General features: G+C 38.2%; 5 protein-coding genes across 16 annotated transcripts in view; 1 reads left to right on the top strand and 4 right to left on the bottom strand.

The window, feature by feature from the left end:
- The window catches only part of fry (Protein furry), a 470,099-nt gene that overhangs the window by 85,407 nt on the left and 359,708 nt on the right, over positions 1-24,984 (bottom strand). The window lies entirely within an intron of this gene.
- CNMaR (CNMamide Receptor) overlaps positions 1-24,984 on the top strand; it is a 239,781-nt gene that overhangs the window by 16,526 nt on the left and 198,271 nt on the right. The window lies entirely within an intron of this gene.
- The window catches only part of LOC137252858 (collagenase-like), a 30,768-nt gene continuing 7,458 nt past the window's right edge, over positions 1,675-24,984 (bottom strand). The window contains exons 1-2 of one of the 2 annotated variants that reach the window (XM_067788962.1): positions 2,422-2,700; positions 1,675-2,289 (exon numbers count right to left, since the gene is read on the bottom strand). In XM_067788962.1, the coding sequence (XP_067645063.1) occupies positions 1,725-2,289; positions 2,422-2,690 (834 nt within the window). In that variant the 5' untranslated portion in view covers positions 2,691-2,700 and the 3' untranslated portion in view covers positions 1,675-1,724. Of the gene's footprint in view, positions 2,290-2,421; positions 2,701-24,984 lie in introns of those variants that run through there. The other variant, XM_067788963.1, reaches the window with a different exon arrangement.
- On the bottom strand, positions 11,248-12,455 carry LOC137252857 (collagenase-like). The gene is made up of 2 exons (XM_067788961.1): positions 12,176-12,455; positions 11,248-12,044 (listed from the first exon to the last, which is right to left on the bottom strand). The coding sequence occupies exons 1-2, from the start codon at positions 12,442-12,444 to the stop codon at positions 11,480-11,482; spliced, it is 834 nt and encodes a 277-aa protein (XP_067645062.1). The 5' UTR covers positions 12,445-12,455; the 3' UTR covers positions 11,248-11,479.
- On the bottom strand, positions 16,407-18,462 carry LOC137233835 (collagenase-like). Its single transcript, XM_067757309.1, has 2 exons — positions 18,191-18,462; positions 16,407-18,058 (listed from the first exon to the last, which is right to left on the bottom strand). The coding sequence occupies exons 1-2, from the start codon at positions 18,457-18,459 to the stop codon at positions 17,491-17,493; spliced, it is 837 nt and encodes a 278-aa protein (XP_067613410.1). The 5' UTR covers positions 18,460-18,462; the 3' UTR covers positions 16,407-17,490.

Here is a 24,984-nt window from a genome sequence, read left to right as displayed (position 1 = left end):
TAGATGGTCGCAGATCTCAACACCGCCCATCGATATATTATACACTCTAACAACGCTTGGGCATGCAACTTGTATACATTTCTTTTCTTTTTTGCACCATCGCTTAACATCACAACTGGACTACATCCAAATGCAGAAGACACTAATAATATAGATTTAGAATCCTTCCATTGCACGTTAGCATGTTTATCATCCTCCATGTCTCCTCTTTTCATTTTTCTTTCTTCAGTTATAGTGATACACTTAACTCTATTTTTCACAATCGTTCCAGTAGCGAATATTCCCCTCGCCAAAACTCGATCTAAAAGAGGCAGAGTTGTAAAATACCTATCAAAAAATACTTTGGAACCTTTAGGAAGAGTTTGTATAAGTCGCAAACTCCTAGATCTTCTTCTGTAATTGACGTGGTTTTGTCTTGATATATCCTAAAATTCAGCACTGTCCCTTCTGATGTTGGGAGCTTTTCAGTTTTCAGTCCGATACATTTTAGTTTGTTTGGTAGGCTTTGTTTAACCGGGCAACGGCCCGTATATAGAATCATTTGTTCGTCAATTGAATACCAAATATGCTCGTTCCTAGGAATAGGGTTCGCAGTTATCTCCGTCAGTGCTTTCACACGGCAAATAAATTTTGTCCAGCAGCTCGTCATCACTGCTGAAATCTTCCAAATCGGAATCTAATAAAGCTTCAAGAATATCTTCCTCTGTCAATATTTCTAAAAAAAATGTATATACTTTAAATGACATGAGGCCCAATGAGCACAATTGATGCGCGTCAAAAAGTTATGATCGAAAACTTCACTATTAGATTAAAAAATTGAACATTCTTTTTTAATACTAAAATTTAGTATATGTTTAGCTAACTAATGCATAATTCACTTTAAAAACACCGCTAGTTGATTTTTAATTAATATTACAAATTAGTTGAGCGGCTCATATTCACGAATGACGAAATCACAATTACCACGATGCAATTTGCGAGCCAGCGGTCCCTTACTGGACAGAGCAGTTTTAATAAATAATAAATATAAATGATTCTTTCAAGGTCTCTAATTGCAATAAAAGATCTTATTCAGGTCATAAATGTGGAGCAGAGATTGAGTTACTTGGATGCAGTTTATAGGGATATTTCCCAGGCGAAGCAGTCTCTACGGAATAGTAAGAAATGTTTTCTTTAAACTTCATAGCGCAAGGGAAATCCTTTATCGTACGTTTAGAATTTACAAACCATAAAACGCATCCTAAATAATTTTCTTTTTCATTTTACAGAAGTAAGCTTTATAGCACTTTTTATTAAGTTCTAAATACTTATGACGCAGTTTAGCATAACGAACGTAATCCCAATGTAAATCAGTCTTCTTATATAATTTGAAGTAACATGACTTTTTGTAATGAAAGGATTTTAGTTCTTTAGTGATCCAGGATGGCACTGGTTCATCGTGTGAACAAATACGTTTGGAAACATACTTTTCATATAAAGTATAAATGATAGTATTAAAATATAAAATGTTCTAATCGACGTCTGCATTATGTTGAGGTCAAGTTATTTTAGAAGCTATCACGCACTAAGTAATTCAATTTCGAGAAAAACGTGACTTTTTCGATTATGCCGAGAGGGTGCCGTGATGACTCAACCCTGTCAGATTAACTATTTTTTATAATTTATACTTTTTATTATAATTTTTTTTATTTATAATTTTTAGGAATACAATCACATTCTATTATTTAAAGCGTAAGCCCCGTATTGTTTCGAATCCAATCCAAGTAGGAAGTGACACGAGTATATAAAGCTGGTGAATCACTTTCACATCCTTTGCTTGAACAAAGCGACATAATACCGATTTGAAGCTTTGAAGATGCCAACACCAATGGGCCACCAGAATCACCACTACAAACTCCAATACGATTGGCAGTTGCAGTACATATTTTTTCGTTATCGATCGTAGTTGAACCATATTCTTCAGCACATACTTCGTTCGTGACCACTTTAAAAGTGGCAAACTGTAAAACAGGTGAATACACTGTGGATCTATCAGAGGTAACACCCCATCCAGAAGCCACTACAGTTTCACCAATGTAAGTGGAATAGCTTGAATCACATTTTTGTAGGGACACCGGTTGAATGGCATCTGAATAAATTACAGCTGGAATTTTGATCAAAGCTATATCATTTCTAGCAGGTTTCCTATTGAATGCGGGATGAACTTTAATGTCACTTTTGTCTACCTTCATGCGTACAATGGCATCTAAATGAGTTATGCTGCCTAAGTATACGATCACCTTCACAGCACTGAAATTAAAAGGATTGACTAAATCTGATTGCGTATAAAAAGTACGTTATTGGGTGATTAGCTTATTTATTTTTCTTTTCGCCAATTTTCTCAAACCCTACAGCATACAGTACATATAATTCAAAACTTACATTGAAGTACAATGAGCAGCCGTCAGCACCCATTCATGGCTTATTAGAGATCCACCACAAGAGTAAAAATTTGTACCATCATAGAACAACAAACCAGCTTGATAAGGAAATTTATTAGCAGCAGCCGTTTGACCATTTGCTATACGTGAACTTAGAACTACCTTTTTCACCATAGACCCCAAGCGTTCACGTTGTGTATTTCTAGATCCCCGAATTTCAAACGCCGAGGCGATGCATAATAGAAGCGACAAAGCTATCAACGATTTCATGTTGCTGCTGTTCAAGCAAATTCAGACTGACTAAAGCATTGAGTATTTTGGTTTATTTATAGTATAGTTAAGTGGCGTACTATGGAATTATTTACATAGTTTTGCCACAAAAGTATGTATTCCGAAAAGGCACAGCACAGTATTTGCTGGATATAAGTACCATTAAAAATGCATGAGATGCAGTAGTAATAAGCGGAAACTGCTTATATAAAAACCGACTTTTAAGCACAGACTATGCTTGTACTGATATTCTCGTTAACTCGCATTTTTTTAAGGCCGTTTTCGTCATCTTCGGCTAAGGCTAACTGAAACTTTATTTGACAAAAATCGTAAGTAGATCTGTCAGAAAAAGTACAAGTTAGCATTAACTGGAGCCGGTAAATAATCCGTTAGCACGCAAAATTGTATGCGCTCATTAAGCTTTTGTTTAGAAAGAAAAACCAACAAAATATGTATCCATTTTAGAATACAAGAACTTAAAAACAATACTAGCACTTGTTTACAAAATTTCATAAATATTTTTATCTAAAGCCCGGGTTTTCAGTACAAGTTCAACACAGTTTGTCAGTTAAACTACGCTTTAAGCTTATTCTACAGTTTTTCAGTATACTTTAAATGAAGTTTAACCTGAGCTTAAACGGCCGATCTGGCAAGGTTAAATAAACTACACGTCATCAAATATACGTCATCATCACACGTTTTTTTTTGTTGCAATAGCTGTCATTTAAAGAAATGTACTGTAATGGAATTCAACACACTACTTTTTCTAACCTCGCCTAATACTCCTGTAAAACTAAATGCTATTTGAAAATAAAATAGAATTCTGTAACAATTCAATACTTTACACTGCTCAAATTTTATATGATCAACTTCATAAGGTTGACCTAAAAACTGTATTTGACAATCTTGAAAATTGTAACGGCGACGCCTACTAAGGTCACTCGAAAATCTTTGCATCGTCTTCAAAAACGCTTGAAGCTGTTGTGATATTATTTATACTTTACTTTTCAAGGGACCGCGGCCACCGCGGTGTGATGGTAGCGTGCTCCGCCTACCACACCGAATGCCCTGGGTTCACACCCCGAGAAAAGCAACATCAAAATTTTAGAAATAAGGTTTTTCAATTAGAAGGAAAATTTTTATAAGCGGGGTCGCCCCTTGGCAGCCCTCACTAGGGTAGGCACCTTGTCGTTGGAATGAGGGCTTAGCCGAACTCCATAGCGCCCGACTATGAGGCGGAGCTGTTTAGGACTGACATCTACGCCGTTTCGCCTCATAGGAGGGCGGCGGGATGTCGGTGACCAAGAACTGCCAACCCCCTAGTCCAGGGTGTTATGTGGACCGTGCCTATTGGACGATTTGCAGCCAGGGGATAAATACAGCTGTATTCGAACGGAGCCTTCCCGATACCGGGCCACCTCGGGAAGTATTAATGGCCTTACCACAGTAAGGGGCGCTGCTGTGGCGGACGGTTCTTTCCCCGTATATATTACTGGACCGCTGAGCCCGCCTTGTCGGGCAGGTGGTCGTACGACCAAGATGAACGACTCATTACCTGATTGTAATAAGGACGATGTAAAGAGGAGAACTGAGTCGCAATCCAAGGACGACACATACGACTCGGGGAGCGAGAGTAGTGCTGATTCAATGAACACCGTGTTGGAGAAGCACACAAATGAAAACGGAGTAGAAGAGTGGAGAAGGGTACGGAGCAGTGGAAGCAAACAAGCTCTCTCGCAGTACCGTGCAGCACTAAGAATTGTACAACGCTTGGGAGCAGTGGTCGACGCAACAGAAGTGGAGATCGAGCGCTTGGAATGGGCCCATGAAGCAGTAGAAGTAGGTCGAAGGCAGTTCAAAAGGTTTGCTGCGACAAACCCTCGGTTCTGCAACTGGTACGAGGAGGAAGAAACGTCGAATGGCAGAATGAAGAGGCAACGTTCGGCGGAAGGCGACAAGCCTGCTTTCAAGAGGCAGAAAGGACCCAGGCCCTAGAGCCGCGAGGCAGGGCAGTCGCATAAACAAGACAAGTAGGCCCAAAGTTGTAAGACAGATGGGCTCCAATAGCGAGGTAGCAACTACCTCGAAAGCTGCGAGTCATAGGGAATTTCCAATTACGGAAGTAGGAGATAAGCCAAAGGGAGATAACGCTAAGACTCCGGCTTTCTCGGAGGCGCTAAAGGGAGTTAACGCTAAGACTCCGGCTTTCTCGGAGGTGCCAAAGGGAGATAACACTAAGACTCCTGCTTTTCCCGAGAAGATGAGTGATGTGGCAAAGCAGTCACTGACTGTGGCGCTGGTTGATCGTAGCAGTCCTTTCGGACAAATGACTACTGAACGGTAGAGATCTGTGAAAAGGGAGCTTATTAGCTTAATGCTTAAGCTGATGCGGGAACAACCAAGTAAGCCCCTTCCAACCTTTGATTCGGGGGGATGGTATGATGGTGTGAAGATGATAGCGTGCGACAACATACCGAGCTTGCGGTGGCTGGAGGAAGTGGTTCCAAACCTCCAAAGGCAAGGCACGAACGCGCGGTTTGAGGTGGTGGATAAAGCACAAATCCCCACGGTACCAAAAGTTAAGGTATAGATACCATGCGTTATGAAGTCGGAGGATACACTGCGACTTCTGCAGAATCAGAATCCGAACATACCGACATAGGATTGGAAGGTACTTACTGTATCTCGGCCTACCGAGGATGGTCAGTTCTACATCTTCCAAATAAACAAGCAGTCGGAGGATATTTTGTACACGCAGCTTGGCAAAATGTCCTTTGGCACTGGCAAAATCTAGATGCGACTCAGGAAAAGAAGTCCCGAGGATAAAAACCCTAACACGCTAGAGGTGGTCCTCAAAAGCCTAAGGGAAAAAAGACAGGTGGAGGTCCCCGACGTCACCACGAACATGCTAGAAGAGGACCAACCGCTAAATGGTGCTGTGACTCGCACAGAGGAACACCCGGCACAACAGTCACGAGAGGCTGAAGGGGGCCTCGAATACTCTAAACCAAAAGGGCAAGGGGAGGACGACGACGTCAAGACGAAGGTGCTGGAGTGAGACAAACAGCCTAATGGTGCTGCGAGTCCTACAGATAAGCCTCCAACACAGTAAAGTGACGTCGAACGAACTCCTCCTAACCCTTGAGAAGGGTTCGTTTGACATGGCGCTGATCCAGGAGCCGTGGATCTCATGGGGCGGAAAGGTTTCTGGACTTAGCGCGCGGGTTTGGCGTTTACTACGCGCAAACGGAAGGACGGGTGCGAGCTGTAGTAATGGTAAGGAAACAGCTGTATTCATATATACTGCCTAATTACACCACTGAAGATATCGTAGCGGTGGCCGTTGAGCAAAAGAATAAGCAGGCATTTATCCTGGCGTCCTGCTACATGGCCCATGCTGCGGAGGTTCCACCGATGGAGTGCAAAAGGCTAGTACAGGAGGAACGGCGCAATGGGCGGTTGGTCATAGGCGCAGATGCAAATGCGCACCACAATGCAAGGGGAGGAGCAGATACGAACGAGAGAGGCGAATCTCTGTTTTGTTACATCCTGCAAACCAATTTGTAGATAGCCAACAGGGGAAATCTCCCTACATACATTGGTCCAACATCCAGCAATGTTCTGGATATTACATTGAGCTCCGAGCGTGATATATCAAGGTATGATTGGATGGTTCTTGATAGACCATCCTTCTCCGACTATGCGTATATCAGCTTCAGCATCCCCCTAAAGAGGGCAGAGAAGGGAGGAACCTTTAGAAACCCTAGGTCAACGAACTGGACTAAATTCCAGGAACACTTGGAAAAAAAACTGGGACAGCCCAAAGAGGTTGCTAATGTAGAGGAACTGGAGGAGTCGAATGAATTATTAAAAAGGACGCTTATGAGTGCGTATAACAAAGATTGCCCTCTAAGAAGATTCAGAGGAAAAGCAAAGCCGCCATGGTGGAGCAATGAAAAGAGATTTCTCGCGAGTCTCACCTTCTCGCCAGATTCTCGAATCTCGAATTACGCGTAAGGCTTGTGAGATTCTCGAATTACTCGTAAGGCTCGCGAGCTTCTCGGCATTCAACTTAATCGATTCATTGCTGTTTTATATAGAGCTTACGATTTCTTCTGGAGCACAAGCCAAAATGTCCGCAAAACCACAAATAAAAAACCCCGAAATGTATAGAATATTGCCAATGCAGCGACTGAATTGAAAGTCGAGAAGATCGCGAGTATTACGAGTAATTCGAGATTCGAGAATCTCGCGAGCCTTACGAGAAATTCGAGATTCGAGAATTTCGCGAGCCTTACGAGTAATTCGAGATTCGAGAATCTCGCGAGAAGCCGTCTTCTTGATGTCTCGTTGAAAAATAAAATATTGCGAACAAAATTATATGTATAATAAATATGTTTTGAGTTAAATGTAATTGAAGCAATATAATCAACAAAAATGTTACAAGTAAAAAAAAAACAAGTGTATAAATACTGTCCATACAACGATTAAGAAGATTTACGAGGACTTCGAGACGCGAGAATCTCGCGAGAAGTCGACTTCTCGATTTCTCGGGTCTCGAAAATCTCGCTTGTGTTCGAGAAGAAATCGTAAGCTCCAGTTATTACTGAGCTTACGCTGCTTTTATACTCTCGGTTTCCTCGTTCACCCACTTCTCCAAAGGTCTAGTAATTTCGCGAACAGTTGTAGCTCATGCTTGGTTACCAGCTATATACGTGTATATTTGTAGTTTATAGCCATATACGTGTGTATGTGTGAGTAACTACTTCGGCTGATGACTACATGTGTGTGTGTGTGTGATATCTCTTCACTTCGAACTTCTGGTTATGTGTGCATGTACATAAGTTGGGTTCCCAAAATTCGAACTGTGGCTGTGTGAGTAAAACTAAAATCATCTTATTGGTAGTGGTTTCGTTGTTGATGAAAAATCAATGAAGTGTTGTTGTTGTTGTTGTAGCAGTGCTTCGTTCCATCCAATAGGTGCGGCCGAGTATGCGTTCCTCTTCTGCAAGTTTTGGGTTTTGGTCTTTGAGTACAGGATTCACCGGACAATTCCTGGCACAGAGGTCCGACGCCTGTTTGTGGAGTTCACTGAGGACCTGCTTGTATTTTTTGGCTTCATACGGCTGTGTTCTCAGGTGCCGTATTTCCTCATAATGCTTACGAAAATGACTCCTTAAGCCCCTGGGCGGTGTTGGACCATCAAACAGATGTCTGCTGGGATGCCCAGGTTTCTGGGTATTCAACAGGAACTGTTTTGTTAGCATTTCATTTCTCTCCCTGATGGGGATTATTCTCGCCTCATTGTGTATATGGTGTTCTGGGGAAATAAGAAGACAACCCGTGGCGGTTCTGAGGGCAGTATTTTGGCAGGCCTGTAGCTTCTTCCAGTTTTAGGCTTGGCAACCATATCGGGGACGCGTAGCATGCAATCGGCTGGCCAATTGCTTTGTAAGTAGTAATGAGCGTTTCTTTATCTTTTCCCCAAGTACTGTTAGCAAGATATTTAGGGTTTTATTACGGCTCTGGATTTTCGGTACAATTGCGGCTGCATGCTCACCAAAATTTAGATCCTGATCAAACGTCACACCCAAGATTTTGGGGTGTAGGACAGTCGGTAGCGTAGTGCCATCGACGTGGATGTTCAAAATGGTCGACATTTGGGACGTCCATGTTGTAAATAAGGTCGCGGAGGATTTAGTCGGTGATAAAGCCAGGTTCCGCGAGACGAAAAAAATGGAGAAATCAGAAAGGTAGCCGGTTATTTTGTTGCAAAGCTCATCGATCTGTGGGCCCGGGCCTGTGGTCATTATTGTGCAGTCATCGGCGTAGGAAACGATAGTAACTCCTTCTAGAAGTTAAGCAAAAGTGGGAATAGGGCACCACCCTGTGGCACCCCTTTTTAATTATTCTTGGTTTTGATGTTGCGTTTCTAAATTGCACCGATGCCTGCCGACCACCCACATAACTTGCGGTCCACCTTTTAAGACTTGGGGGAAGGGTGGACCCTACCAGGTCTTGCAGTAACGTGCCATGGTTGACCGTATACTGTTTTATGGTGGGGGTTTTGGTTTAAACCGCAATTTATCTGTATCATGAGGTAGGACGTATGCACGCATGTTTGTTAACACTCAAAAAGTAATTCGTAAATATGCCATATAAATACTTCTTTATTGCTTGAGTCTGAGGACAAATTTACACAAAATAAATTGTTAACATGAAACTATTAAAACATTCGGCGCATGAGCGTTTGTTTCTTTTCTTGTTTTTATCTTTTCGTAAATGCGCAAACAAACAATAGCCTTACGCGATGTTGCTACTCTGCCGGTTCAGCGACAACTAAAGCCGAATAAAGGCGAAAGAGAATAATAATACGTGTGAAGTGGCGCCTATAATTATTCAACTAAATGGTCACCGCAGGCTTACTGTATTTGTTGTTGTTGATTATTTACTAACAGCTTAGTGATGTCAACATTCGCCACAGTATAATAAAAATGTTGCTAAGGAGTTTTGGAGAACTATTTGATTTTTCAATTAAATTTGCTATACCAATTTTATTTTTTAATTTGATTTCTTTCAAGCTAATACTAATTATAAATTCTTCCACTTAAGTACACATTTCAAATATATTAGCATTGAAAATTAATAAGGCTTGGATTAACGATCTTCCATGGAATGCCCGTACTATTAAATTTTCATTGTTTTTCATTCGCCACGCGTAAGCAAAATACGTTCAAGCACCAGCGATCGTGGCTGCCAACGTGCCAAATATGAAATAAACGCGCAAAAAATACTTTCTCAGAAGATAAACATTGGAGGGACTTTTAGCAATAGGAAAAGACATTTTTGCTCAATGCATGATACGAATTTTTACAATAAATAAATAAATAAGTGCAAGGCGCGATAACCTCCGGAGAGATTTTGGTCCGAGCTTGTCTTCCAATTTGCGTGGTGCTCCTTTTTAAGTTTCCTACAAATTGGTCGGAATTTTTATAATGAAGAAAATGTCCATGTATATTAGAAAGGGGTTTCTTTTGTTTTTAGAAAAATTTTATTGTTTTTGAGAGGAAACTCCTAGTGCTAAAAAAAATTCCCCTTGAATCCATAGTACAGGTATACAAGTAGGATATGTAGCAGCACGCACATACACAGCCATGCTCACCTGATAAAATGCTTGTTCTTGTTCATTTTTTTTGTGGATGCTATTTGGCACTGTTGTACTTCTTAGGTCCAATAAAATTGTAGTAGCTGCTAACGAAAACTGCGTAATATTTTTATCGTAAAATAACAAAGAAATGCCCTTATTTACTTTCAAACGAGCACTTAATTACATCCCTATTTAAAATCCATATGTTTTGGAGAATTTTAATTAACAAATTGTGATACTTTATTACCGGGGACGATTGCTAAAACACGACCAAACCCGTCGGGGGAGGTATTAATAGACGCGTTTTTGCCTCGCTTCCAATAATTCCAATACTTTTTCGCCTTTGGACTATTGATAACAGGACAAAACGCGTCTTTTCATTTATCTTTCCACATTTTTGGACGGGTTATTCCGGTCAACCTCGGTTTCAAACTGTTTTTCGCGGAGAACTTTTGAACGGGTAGAAAAACTTAACACCCGTGTTTGTATTCTTAATACTGGAATAACTACGAGTCCTCAGATATCCCAATTCAAGACTTTTGTATAATTTTCTGTAGGACCCATATAGGTGCACTACATTTTCATACTAAATTCGTTCAACAAATTTACCATCATAGCAACGCATATCTGATATTCCGCTCCTTTTTTTGTTTCCCTGTGTTGCTTCCAACGACAGCAACCCCGGCAATTTTGACACTTCGTTCAATGTCAAACGCATGTTCCACGCTGGTTCCACTAAGTTCCACAATAGTTTGACACTGACCGAAGTGTCAAACTGCAATGTGTTAGAAAGAGAAAGGAATTGCTTCCTCCTCATACATATCATACTTGTAAACCTGTACTATACTTGAATCATTTACTTGGATGCAGTTTATAAGGATATTTCCCAGGCTAAGCAGTCTCTACGGAATAGCAAGGAATGTTATCTTTAAATTTCTTAGCGTAAGGGTAACCCTTTGGCGGCCACTGTGGTGTGATGGTAGCGTGCTCCGCCTACCACACCGGATGCCCTGGGTTCAAACCCCGGGCAAAGCAACATCAAAAATTTTAGAAATAAGGTTTTTCAATTAGAAGAAAATTTTCCTAAGCGGGGTCGCCCCTCGGAAGTATTTGGCAAGCGCTCCGGGTGTATTTCTGCTATGAAAAGCTCTCAGTGAAAACTCATCTGCCTTGCAGATGCCGTTCGGAGTCGGCATAAAATCATGTAGGTCAAGTCCGGCCAATTTGTAGGGAAAATCAAGAGGAGCACGACGCAAATTGGAAGAGAAGCTCGGCCTTAGATCTTTTCGGAGGTTATCGCGCCTTACATTTATTTTTTTTTAAGGGTAACCCTTTATCCTATGTTTAGAATTTACAAACCATAAAAGGCGTTCCAATAATTTTTATCATTTTACAGAAATAAACTTTATAACACTTTTTATTAAGTTCTATATACTTATAACGCATTTAGCATAACGAACGTAATTCGAATGTAAACAAGTCTTCTTATATAATTTGAAGTAACATGACTTTTTGTAATGCAAGGATTTTCGAGAAAAACGTGACTTTTTAGATTATGCCGAGAGGGTGCCGTGATGACTCAACCCTGTCAGATTAATTATATGTTATAATATTTTTTAGAAATACAAGCACTTTCTATTATTTAAAGCGTAAGCCCCGTATTTGCTTGAATCCAATCCAAGTAGGAAGTGATACGAGTATGTAAAGATGGTGCACCACTTTCACATCCTTTGCGTGAACCAATAGACACAATACCAATTTGAAGCTTTGAAGATGCCAACACCAATGGGTCACCAGAATCACCACTACAAAGTCCAATACGATTGACAGTGGCAGTACATATTTTTTCGTTATCGATCGTAGTTGAACCATATTCTTCAGCACATACTTCGTTCGTGACCACTCTAAAAGTGGCAAACTGTAAAACAGGTGAATACACTGTGGATCTATCAGAGGTAACACCCCATCCAGAAGCCACTACAGTTTCACCAATGTAAGTGGGATAGCTTGCAGCACATTTTGGTAGGGACACCGGTTGAATGGCATCTGAATAAATTACAGCTGGAATTTTGATCAAAGCTATATCATTTCTAGCAGGTTTCCTATTGAATGCGGGATGAACTTTAATGTCACATTTGTCTACCTTCATGCGTACAATGGCATCTAAATGAGTTATGCTGCCTAAGTATACGATCACCTGCACAGCACTGCAATTGAAAGGATTGACTAAATCTGATTGCGTATCAAAAGTACGTTATTGGGTGATTAACTCATTAATTTTTCTTTTCACATTTGTCTCAAACCCTACAGCATACAGTACATATAATTCAAAACTTACGTAGAAGTACAATGAGCAGCCGTCAGCACCCATTCATGGCTTATTAGAGATCCACCACAAGAGTAAAAATGTTTACCATTATTTAACAACAAACCAGCTTGATAAGGAAATTCATTAGCAGCAGCCGTTTGACCATTTGCTATACGTGAACTTAGAACTACCTTTTTCACCATAGACCCCAAGCGTTCACGTTGTGTATTTCTAGGTCCCCGAATTTCAAACGCCGTGGTGATGCATAATAGGAGCGCCAAAGCTATCAACGATTTCATGTTGCTGCTGTTCAAGCAAATTCAGACTGACTAAAGCATTGACTTTTTTGGTTTATTTATAGTACAGTTCAATGGCTTACTATGGGATAGTATGCAATATTTTGTCATAAATAAATATATTTCGGTAATTCACAATAAATAGGTATTTCGTTGGGCAACAATCGAGATTTTTATTTTATTTCGATTACGGATACTTCGTATAGATTTTAACCTTTCACCTTAACTCCAAAGTTTCAATCGCGCAAGAAAGAACAGAACAGTGATACTAAGAGCAAGAGTTAAGCTACAAAGAAAGGCGAGAGACAGATTGAGCGAAGGCCAAGAAAGAAGAGAACGGTGACAGTAAGGGCAAGAGTTAGACTACATAACAATGCAGAGATATATTTAGGGAAATAGGCACAGGGAAGTATAACTATAGTTTATTTCGGAATAATTTTTATATTAGAATTAAACGTAGTAAGGCAACGGACGTTATGCTAGTGAAATTAAAAATACATTTTAATTAGTTTTATGTATATTATATGAAAATTTTATTTTAATTATATTTTCAAACTTTAAGACCTGTGTTGCCCTTAAAACAATCTAAGTAGTGATGAGCACGAGTATATCCATTTAGTAATTCAACATCGAATCCCGCGGCTGTGTTATATTGTAACAAATATTAGCAGCATCAAGGGATACTGTCATCTCTAAGCCGATGCTAAGCAGTGACTTGTATGCACATCAATAATTCAATCATTATGTCTACACATATGTACGTACACGCAGCGGAGAAGCAACGGCCAAACACATGCAGATATCTTATCTGAGATGCTCCCAAAAGTATGCAATTATAATTGTGGAAGTGTCGCTCACAAATACACGAGCATATGAGAGCTATACACGTACATCTGTAGTTATAATTATATAGCAATAGCTAAGTAAATTCTGGAAGAGCCTAGAAGTATGCAAACGAGGAATCACAAGTATAAAAAGCCGCCACAGTAGAGGCGCGACAATCAGTTTGATTTCTATCTGTCGAGTAGTAGCAGTGTTATTTTTTTGAAAGTACTTTAATAAAGGCCATTTTGCATTATTGAATAGTGGTGTTATTTATTCAACAGTTTAGTGATTCGAACGTTAGAAGAAGATTACAAATAAGAGGGTTTGCACTAAAATTCGTTACAATATGATGCAATACCAACTAGAATATTTGAAGATGTCAGCACCAATGTACCACCAGAATCACCAGCACTAACACATACACAACTGGGAGTAGCAGTACAAGTGCTACCTATATGAAAGATTCACCATAGGCAGCTATACATGCCTCGTTCGAGATTACTTTAAAATTTGCAAACTGTAAAGTCTGAGAACCAGCGGTTGCATTAGAAATTGTACGGCACCATCCAGCAGTAACAACCGTCTCGCCCTCTTAGTTAGGATTACAGGAGCGACAAAGCTATGATCGATTTAATATTTCTTTAGTTCAAGACTGATAAAAGTAATGGTAATTTTTTCTTATTTATAGTATAGTTAAGTGGCGTACTATGGAGTTATTTGCATACTTAGTTTTGTCACAAAAGTATGTATTGCGAAAAGGCACAGCACAGTATTTGCTGGATATAAGTACCATTAAAAATGCATGAGATGCAGTAGTAATAAGCGGAAACTGCTTATATAAAAACCGACTTTTAAGCACAGACTATGCTTGTACTGATATTCTCGTTTACTCGCATGTTTTTAAGGCCGTTTTCGTCATCTTCGGCTAAGGCTAACTGAAACTTTATTTGACAAAAATCGTAAGTAGATCTATCAGAAAAAGTGCAAGTTGGCGTTAACTGAAGCCGGTGAAAAAATCCCTTGGCACGCAAAATTGCACGCGCTCAATAACATTTGGTTTGAAAAGAAAAACCAACAACATATGTATCCATTTTAGAATACAAGAACTTAAAAACAATACAGCACTTGTTTACACAAATTTTCGTAAATATTTTTATCTTAACCCCAGTTTTTCAGTACAAGTTCAACTCGGTTTGTCAGTTAATCTACGGTTAAACTTTTTCTACAGCTTTTCAGTATACTTTAACTGAAGTTTAAACTGAGCTTAAGCGGCCGATCTAGCAAGGTTGAAGTACACGTCATCAAATACACGTCATCATCACACGGTTTTTTTGTTGCAATAGCTGTCATTTAAAGAAATGTATTCTAATGAAATTCAACACACTACTATTTCCGACCTCGACTAATACTCCTGTAAAAAATAAATACTGCTATGGTTCATCGACTTCGCTATTTCCCGAAATATTTTCATATCCAGCTCAAAGTTTAAAATTTAAAAATCCATAAAGCTGCATGGCAGTCATCCGATCGAAAAATACGGAAGGTTTCAAACCCGGGTCAAATTTCTGCCAGAACGAAAAGGGCGATCTGGCAACTAATGTTCAGGGAGTGCGCAGATTCTCTACGTCTTCTTAAAGAGAGGCAGCGTTGTAGCACCTAGGGATGTTGATAATAATTGCTACTGGATCATTCCACCGTTGGTACGGGACAAATCGTACACATTTTTTTCATTTTTAGGTGTTAACTAAAGAAAAACTATAACTTTTTCACACAACGTTTTTAGTGACTTAGGATTGTATGGTACACGTGCAAATAAAAATAGAAACCTGCTCTTCAAATATTTCTATATGTGCATAAAAAATCGCAAAAGCATCCGTTTGTACGGGACACCAGTAAGTCAGGTGAAACTGCAGCGAAATTATTAATATTAACAAAAATTAAAAGCAAACATATTTGCTAGTAGTTGTATCAAGATTTGTTAAAACAACAAACAAAATTTAAAAATGTTTATACGAAAAAAAAATTGTGTTTACAAATAAATTGTTTTTACGCGTCACATGTGCACTTTTCAAATTCGATTTCCCCCTACACTTATATGTCGTAGCGTGCTCCACCTCCTCCAAAAATTCTGGGTTCAAACTACAGGCAAAGTAACTTCAAATATTCAGAAACAAGTTTTCTCAATTAGAAAACTTTTTCTAACCAGAGTCGCCACTCGGCAGTGATTTCGAGTGGATTTCAGCAATAAAAAATTTCTCAGTGAAAGTTCATCTCACCAATTTGTAGGAAAAATTAAAAGGAGCACGACGTAAATTAGAAGAGAAACTAGGCCTAAATTCTCTTCTGGAAATTTACTCCTGTTTACTTATATTCACATACATATGTATTTCAGGTACAGGCTTAGTCCATGTAGAGAAACAAAATGTTCATTTGTTCAGCTGATTAATATTAAGGTATAACAAAAAGGTTGCTAATGAGTTTTAGAGAACTATTTGATTTTCAATTAAATTTGCTATACAATTTTTTTTTAATTTCATTCCTTTCAAGCTAATACAAATTATAAATTCTTCCACTTAAGTACACATTTCAAATATATTAACATTGAAAATTTATAAGGCGAGGATTAACGATCTTCCATGGAATGCCCGTACCATTGAATTGTCATTGTTTTTCTTTCGCCACGCGTAAGCAAAATACGTTCAAGCACCAGCGATCGTGGCTGCCAACGTGCCAAATATGAAATAAACGGGCAAAAAATACTTTCTCAGAATATAAACATTGGAGGGACTTTTAGCAATAGGCAAAGACATTTTTGCTCAATGTATGATACGAATTTTTAATTAAATAAATAAATAAGTGCAAGGCGCGATAACCTCCGGAGAGATTTTGGTCCGAGCTTGTCTTCCAATTTGCGTGGTGCTCCTTTTTAATTTTCCTACAAATTGGTCGGAATTTTTATAATGAAGAAAATGTCCATGTATATTAAAAAGGGGTTTCTTTTGTTTTTAGAAAAATGTTATTGTTTTGAGAAGAAATTCCTAGTGCGAAAAATCCAGAAAAAACCCGTTCCCAGATCAGTAACCCAATAAAGACGAATCGAATTCTAATGCATTTCTCTAAGGTTTCATTATATCAAATACTTTTATTTGGTTATAAGCTTATCTGTTAAGAATGAACATATTTCAAAGGCTTTTTTTATTATAATAAATTAAAACCGTACTTAAAATTTGAGCTCAGCGTTGGTTTGAGGTACGGATGACGAAGCGTTTTCTTCATGCCATACAAATAGCACTTCAATAGTCTATTCGCTTTCCTTTTCTAAGTTTTTTTCTACCTTTATATTAAGTCGCTTTCATGTTTGTCCCCTCATTTCCATACGATTTTTTGACCCACGGAAAAGTCGTTTTCGGTAATTTCCCGTTGAGCTTGACACTTGATACTTAGAACCTAGTTTAGATCTGACAGACTTTACAATGCAAGTGAAAAAATATCCGCTAGGTGGCGCATGGATCGATATTTTAAGAAAATTAATTTTGATTTGGGAATCTTTCAATCCTATAGACTTGTAACTTAGCACATAGTTCGACACCCGGTGACAATACAATTTATAGAAAACAAAGTTCCGCTAGGTGGCGTGCTAGTCAAGATAACTGCACATCCTTTAAAAACAGAGGGAATCTTGGGATCGATTTTCGAGTAACTTTCCGATGAGCTAGAGCCATGAGACTTGGGCCGTAAGTCAGAACCCGTTGACAGTGCAATATTTTATCAAAAAAAAAAATCCGCTAACTTCCTGGATATCTAGAGACTTGAAACCTGAAATGTAGTTTAAAACTCGGTGACAGTGCAATGTTTGATCGAAAAATTTGAGCTACGTAACGCACAAGTCGAACTATTTAGAAGATTAGGCCGTACCTTCATGGTTAGCCTCCTGAGTGTTGCAGGCGTTGTAGAATTCCACCTCGTTGTAGGCCCAACTCAATGCACGTCCTTGCATACTTTTAGACATATGCGACTTTCACCACGATTCTTTTAAACTTTCAGGCGTATGCGAATTTCACCACGATTTTCAGCTGTGCAAATTAAGTAGCTGACAAACGAGGTGGAAATCTCTAGTTATGATGCGAGGTTGTTTTCGCCAGGGGTTATCAGCGAAAATTCTACTAAGTCTATTAAATCTTGCTATTTTGAACAAATAATTTTTAGGAATACAAGCACTTTCTATTATTTAAAGCCTAAGCCCGTATTTGCTCGAATCCAATCCAAGTAGGAAGTGACACGAGTATGTAAAGCTGGTGCACCAGTTTCACATCCCTTGCTTGAACCAGTAGACACAATACCAATTTGAAGCTTTGAAGATGCCAACATCAATGGGCCACCAGAATCACCAGTACAAATTCCAATACGATTTACAGTGGCAGTACAAATTTGTTCGTTATCGATCAGAGATGAACTATATTCATCAGTACATACTTCGTTCGTGACCACTCTAAAATTGGCAAACTGTAAAACAGGTGAATACAATTTGGATCTATCAGAGGTACAGCCCCATCCAGAAGCCACCACAGTTTCACCAATGTAAGTGGGATAGCTTGCAGCACATTTTGGTAGGGACACCGGTTGAATGGCATCTGAATAAATTACAAATGGAATTTTGATCAAAGCTATATCATTTCTACCAGTTTTCATATCGAATGCGTAATGAACTTTAATGTCACATTTGTCTACCTCCATGGGTACAATGGGATATAAGTGAGTGATGCTGCCTAAGTATATGAACACCTTCACAGCACTGAAATAGAAAGGATTGACTAGATGTGATTGCGTATCGAAAGTACGTTATTGGGTGATCAACTTATTAATTTTTCTTTTCGCCAATTGTCTCACACCCTAAAACATACAGTACATATAATTCAAAACTTACGTTGAAGTACAATGAGCAGCCGTCAGCACCCATTCATTGCTTATTAGAGATCCACCACAAAAGTAAAAATGTTCACCATTATTTAACAACAAACCAGCTTGATAAGGAAATTCATTAGCAGCAGCCGTTTGACCATTTGCTATACGTGAACTTAGAACTACCTTTTTCACCATAGACCCCAAGCGTTCACGTTGTGTATTTCTAGGTCCCCGAATTTCAAACGCCGTGGTGATGCATAATAGGAGCGCCAAAGCTATCAACGATTTCATGTTGCTGCTGTTCAAGCAAATTCAGACTGAATAAAGCATTGACTATTTTGGTTTATTTACAGTACAGTTCATTGGCTTACTATGGGATAGTATGCAATATTTTGTCATAAATAAATATATTTCGGTAATTCACAATAAATAGGTATTTCGTTGCGCAACAATCGAGATTTTTATTTTATTTCGATTACGGATACTTCGTATAGATTTTAACCTTTCACCTTAACTCCAAAGTTTCAATCGGGCAAGCAGGAACAGAACAGTGAGACTAAGAGCAACAGTTAAGTTACAAAGAAAGGCGAGAGACAGATTGAGGGAAAGTCAAGAAAGAAGAGAACGGTGAGAGTAAGGGTAAGAGTTATGCCCCTATTACAGATTACAACTCAACTTGTCAAACAAAAAATGTCGGTTTGTGGCATTACCCTTTACAGATTTGTGTTGGTGTAGTTGTCAAAGACATCAAAATCTGACAACTGATTACTAGCAGTTGTCTCATACAATTTTGCAGTTGTTTGGAAAAAAGGTAACGTTTTACAAGACGGTTCACCACCTAATTTTTAACAAAAATTTTCAAAGTTGATACCAAAAGAAACGTTTCGACTTCTGTTTTTAGAATCCGAAAGCAAGAATTAAAAATTTTATTTCTGTCATATCATTTCGGCTCACATTTTCATATGGTTGCTGTATTTTTCCAGCTTTACACACCAATGCAGAAAGGTGTTGGACCCACCCAGGGTTATTTTTACAAATCGCGACCGAAGGCCGCCAACGCAGAAAGATTTTTTGTGCAAAAAAAGCTATGGATCGGGCCTCATATTTTGGACCCTCTCGGGCCATTTTATGGGTTTTTGAAAATATCTTTCGATAGAAATAAAATTTTTAATTTGCGTTTTCAGATTCTTAAAACGGATGTCGAAATGTGCCTTTTGATACCACCTTTGATAGTTTTTGAAAAAAATTAGATGAGGCACCTTCTTGTAAAACGTTGCCGAAAAAAAATTAAAAAAAAAAATGGGAAGAGAGTAATTAAACCTTTTTTAAATTAATTTAAACAAACTTTATAATCACCAATTTTGTACACATAAATAAAAAAATAAATGTAAGGCGCGATAACCTCCGAAAAGATCTAAGGCCGAGCTTCTCTTCCAATTTGCGTCGTGCTCCTATTTCTTTTCCCTACAAATTGGCCGAATGATGAGTTTTCACTGAGAGCTTTTCATGGCAGAAATACACCCGGAGCGCTTGCCAAACACTGTCGAGGGGCGACCCCGCTTAGAAAAATTTTCTTCTAATTGAAAAACCTTATTTCTAAAATTTTTGATGTTATTTGCCCGGGATTTGAACCCAGGGTATCCGGTGTGGTTTTTGACCTTCTGGAGCGACATACCGAAGTTTGACGAGGCAGGGCGCAGTTCGGATGTAGCCGAAATATGGTAAATTATGCGAACGTAAGTCCCATCGATACTACCCACTACTCCTGGGAATCCTGTTTTAGAGTAAAATGCGGTTTTTGTAGCGCTTTGCTCTGGAGTCATATGGGTTTTAATCCACTTCGCACAAATATGCTTCTCAATATCTAAAACCTCTTTATTAACTGTAGATGTTGTCCAGTCCAACACTAAAATCATTTCCACAGCATTTTTGAAATCTGCCGTCAGCAAGGAGTGTAGTTTTAAAAAAGGGGTACAGCCGTCCCTCGAGCAATATTCTTCCTTACTTAACCGAAAATAACTTACAAATCTGCAAAATAACTTCATTAGAAGCTCATCATTTGTCACTTAAACGTTTTCTTACTTGGTGCTTGGTAGTTCCAAGTGATTGGAGTGATCATGCGAATTATTTCCGTTTTCGCGACATGTCACCAAAATTTTCGTCGTTATAAAATAAATTTAATATTATTTAATTGATATCCATTTTGCTATTAATAAAAAAATCACTTTTGCAAGTTGAGTTGTAAACCGTAACAGGGGCAATAAGCTACACAAAAAATGCAGAGACATATTTAGGGAAATAGGCGCAAGGAAGTATAACTAGCTTATTTCGGAGTAATTTTTATATTAGATTTAAAGGTAGTGAGGCATCGGACGTTATGCTAGTAAAATTAAAAATACATTTTAATTAGTTTTATGTATTGTGGCGAATATTAGCAACACTAAGGGATACTATCATCTCTAAGCCGATACTAAGCAGTGATTTGTATCTACATAAACAAATCAATCATTATGTCTATACATATGTACATAGCGCAGAGATGCTCACAAAAGTATGCAATCATCAGCAAAGTAGTTCTCACACATACACATGCATATATCTGAGATGCTCACAAAAGTATGCAATCATCGGTGGAGGTGTCACTCACATATACACGCGCATATGAAAAGCTATAAACGTGCATCTGTACTTTATAGCTGGTGAGTTTATACATAGCTGGTAAACAAGTAGTAAATTCTAGAAGAAGAAACGCCTAGATGTATGGGAACGAGGAAACCGAAGAGTAGAAAAGCAGCACCAGCTGAGGCATGAGCATTCAGTTTTGATTTAAGCACACTATTGGTTGCGAAGTATAAGTGTTATTGTGAAGTACTATAATAAAGACCATTTTGCATTATTGAATATTGGAATTATTTATTCAACAGTTTAGCGATACGAACGTTAGTAGAAGGTTGCAAATAAGCGGAATTGCACTAAATTCGTTACAGTATATTATTTGAAAATTTTATTTTAATTATATTTTCAAACATTAAGACCTGTGTTGCCCTTAATCCAATCTACATAAGTAGTGAGGAACACGAGTATATCCATTTAGTAATTCAACATCGCATCCTTCGGCTGTATTATATGATGAAATACCAACTTAAATGTTTGAAGATGTCAACACCAATGCACCACCAGAATCACCAGCACTAATAGATACACAACTGGGAGTAGCAGTACAAATTCTACTAGCATATATGAAAGATTCACAACAGGTAGCTGTACATGCTTCGTTCAAGATTGCTTTAAAATTTGCAAACTGTAAAGTCTGAGAACCAGCGATTGCATTATAGCTCCCACACATAAGCACTTTTTCATATAGATGAGTTTAACACAAGTTTATGCATTATGAGTAGATTGCACTCATTTTTATGGAGAATGGTAGAATGGGTAGCCATCTCCCAAATTTTGTTCCAAGCAAATCATAAGAAGAAGAATTTGACATTTGGTTTGGCTAAGGGTGTTGGCACACTTTGCAAGTGAAATTATTTTATTAAAAACTGCAATATAACAATCGATCACGACACAAAATATGTTAGCAAGTATTTTTGCTGAATAGGGAGAATGTTTACAACAGTGTTTCGCGAAATTTTGTATGTGAATGAGCAAGACGTAATAAACTTCAACTGCTAAGTCTGTAGTTCCTTCATATTTACAAACGCAACATCTTGGTTGATTGTGGCGATGTTATTGGAATGCATAAGCTTGTGTTAAATGCATCTTTATGAAAAATGTCATTGTACCGCGGTACCATCCAGCAGTAACAACCGTCTCGGTCTCTTATGTAGGATGACAGGAGCGACAAAGCTATGATCGATTTCATATTGCTGCTGTTCAAGAAAATTTAGACTGATAAAAGTAATGGTAATTTTTTGCTTATTTACGGCCCGATTCTTAGCGTTACCGGTAAAATAGTACCCAGAACATTATGTAACCGAAAATCGTTACCAGTTGTTTTATTCGCGATTCTGGCCAAAGTGGTAACGCTGTCATCACCGAAAAACGTCTGTGGTGAAATTTAAAAGTTGGGTTTCTTCGCTTTACCCATGGCGGAACGATACAAGGTGGCAGCATTGGACAGCTGAATAAAAACTTTTTTTATTTAATTTGATACATCAACTTCGGCGCAGTACGATTTTGACATTTGTCCATCGAATTTACAAAAACGAAGTACATGGAATTTTTATTTATGTTTGTAGGTATGTCACCATGGTGCTACTGTGTATGGTTCCGCCACGGCTTTTCCGACGATGTGTCACTCGTAGATACGATGTTAACGAATAAACGGGACGATGTGTATATACATATGTGCATACATGAATACGTTTTTACATAGCTATATTGTAATATATACTGTGAAAGTACATGGAAACAAATATGTATAGCAAGAGGCAACACTTTTTTACTATTATGTTTACTTATTTGCGCTCACAATTCTTTATTTTTCAGTATTGCCTTTTTCTAAACAACAGCTTTTGTGTGGTTACATCGATGTTACCACCTATTTTAGTGGGTAAACAATTATCCGGCTACTTTCGTGGGCAGAATACCAAAAGGGTACAACAGTTACCACATGAAGAAAGTTGCCGTGGTGAAGAAAGTTGTTACCACATTAGAATCAGGCTGTTATAGTATAGTTAAGTGGCGTACTATGGAGTTATTTGTATAGTTTTCTCACAAAAGTATGTATTTAGGCAAACCGCAGCACAGTATTTGCTGGATATAAGTACTATGCATGAGCTGCAGTAGTTATAAGCGGAAAGTGCTTACATAAAAGCCAGCTTTTAAGCACAGACTATGCTTGTACTGATATTCTCGTTAACTCGCATGTTTGTAAGGCCGTTTTCGTCATCCTCGGCTAAAGCTAACACTTTATTTAACAAAAATCGTAAGTAGATCTGTCAGAAAAAGCACAAGTTAGCGTTAACTGGAGCCGGTAAATAATCCCTTAGTACGCAAAATTGCACGCGCTTAATAACACTTTGTTTGAAAAAAACAACACATGTATCCATTTTAGAATACAAGAAATTAAAAACAATACTAGCACTTAAACCTTTTATAGCCGGTTGATTGGCTATTAATTAATACTAGCACTTGTTTACACAAAATTTCGTTAATATTTTTATCTTAAGCCCGGGTTTTCAGTACAAGTTCAACTCAGTTTGTCAGTTAAACTACGCTTAAACTTATTCTAACTGAAGTTTAAGCTGAGCTTAAGCGGCCGATCTGGCAAGGTTGAAGTACACGTCATCAAATACACGTCATCATCACACGTTTTTTTTGCAATAACTGTCATTTAAAGAAATGTATTCTAATGAAATTCAACATACTACTTTTTCTGACCTCGACTAATACTCCTGTAAAAAATAAATACTATTGGAAAATAAAATATAATTCTGTGACAATTCAATACTTTACAAGAGATTTCCGTCATTTATAAGGCTACACTGCTCAAAGTTTATATGATCAACTTCATAAGGTTGACTTAAAAACTGTATTTGACAATTTTGAAAAAAGTCATGGCGACGCCTACTAAGGTCACTCGAAAATCTTTGTTGCATCGTCTTCAAAAAGGGTTGAAGATGTTGTGATATTATGTATACTTTACTTTTCAAAAGAGAGTTGCCCTAGACAAGAGTCACAAAATCGGTTTTCACGCCTACTTTCTATATAAAAATTAAAAATACACATATAGAACACACATACAAATCTGTAGTCTGTACCGCTTCTGTCCATGTATTAGGCGATGTAGAAATTTATATTGTTCACAAAAATACATTTAAACAGCGATTTCAGATAATAATAAATGGAATGTGGTTCATCGACTTCGCTATTTCCCGAAATATTTTCATATCCAGCTCAAAGTTTAAAATTTAAAAATCCATAAAGCTGCATGGCAGTCACCCGATCGAAAAAACGGAAGGTTTCAAACTCGGGTCATATTTCTGCCATAACGAAAAGGGCGATCTGGTAACTAATGTTGAGGCAGTGCGCAGATTCTATAGGGAAGTTATCTACGTCTTCTTAAAGAGAGGCAGCGTTGTAGCACCTAGCGATGTTGATAATATTAAAGCCGCTCTTCACAATAATTGCTACAGAGCATTCCACGGTTGGTACGGGACAAAATCGTAAACATTTTTTCATTTTTAGGTGTCAACTAAAGAAAAACTATAACTTTTTCACACAAAGTTTTTAGTGACTTAGGATTGTATGGTACACGTGCAAATAAAAATAGAAACCTGCTCTTCAAATATTTCTATATGTGCATAAAAAATCGCAAAAGCATCCGTTTGTACGGGACACCAGTAAGTCAGGTGAAACTGCAGCGAAATTATTAATATTAACAAAAATCAAAAGCAAACATATTTGCAAGTAGTTGTATCAAGATTTGTTAAAACAACAAACAACATTTAAAAACGTTTATTCGAAAAAAAAATTGTGTTTACAAATAAATTGTTTTTACGCGTCACATGTGCACTTTTCAAATTTCGATTTCCCCCTACACTTATATGTCGTAGCGTGCTCCACCTCCTCCAAAAATTCTGGGTTCAAACCACAGACAAAGTAACTTCAAAAATTCAGAAAACCTTTTCTAACCAGAGCCGCCACTCGGCAGTGATTTTGAGTGGATTTCAGCAATAAAAAATTTCTCAGTGAAAGTTCATCTGTAGGATCAGTCCCACCAATTTGTAGGAAAAATTAAAGGGAGCACGACGTAAATTAGAAGAGAAACTAGGCCTAAATTCTCTTCTGGAAATTTACTCCTGTTTACTT

This window comes from Eurosta solidaginis, chromosome 5 (assembly GCF_040869045.1).
Source record: "Eurosta solidaginis isolate ZX-2024a chromosome 5, ASM4086904v1, whole genome shotgun sequence".
In the NCBI taxonomy this organism is placed as follows: Eukaryota; Metazoa; Arthropoda; class Insecta; order Diptera; family Tephritidae; genus Eurosta; species Eurosta solidaginis.
This window is presented reverse-complemented; position numbering and strand designations above follow the sequence as displayed.

Coding starts and splice junctions, on each gene's coding strand:
- LOC137252857 (XM_067788961.1), bottom strand. CDS start 12,444: ATGAAATCGTTGATAGCTTTGGCGCTCCTATTATGCATCACCACGGCG. Junction 12,045..12,175: donor GCTGCTCATTGTACTTCTAC/GTAAGTTTTGAA, acceptor TTTCAATTGCAG/TGCTGTGCAGGTGATCGTAT.
- LOC137233835 (XM_067757309.1), bottom strand. CDS start 18,459: ATGAAATCGTTGATAGCTTTGGCGCTCCTATTATGCATCACCACGGCG. Junction 18,059..18,190: donor GCTGCTCATTGTACTTCAAC/GTAAGTTTTGAA, acceptor TTTCTATTTCAG/TGCTGTGAAGGTGTTCATAT.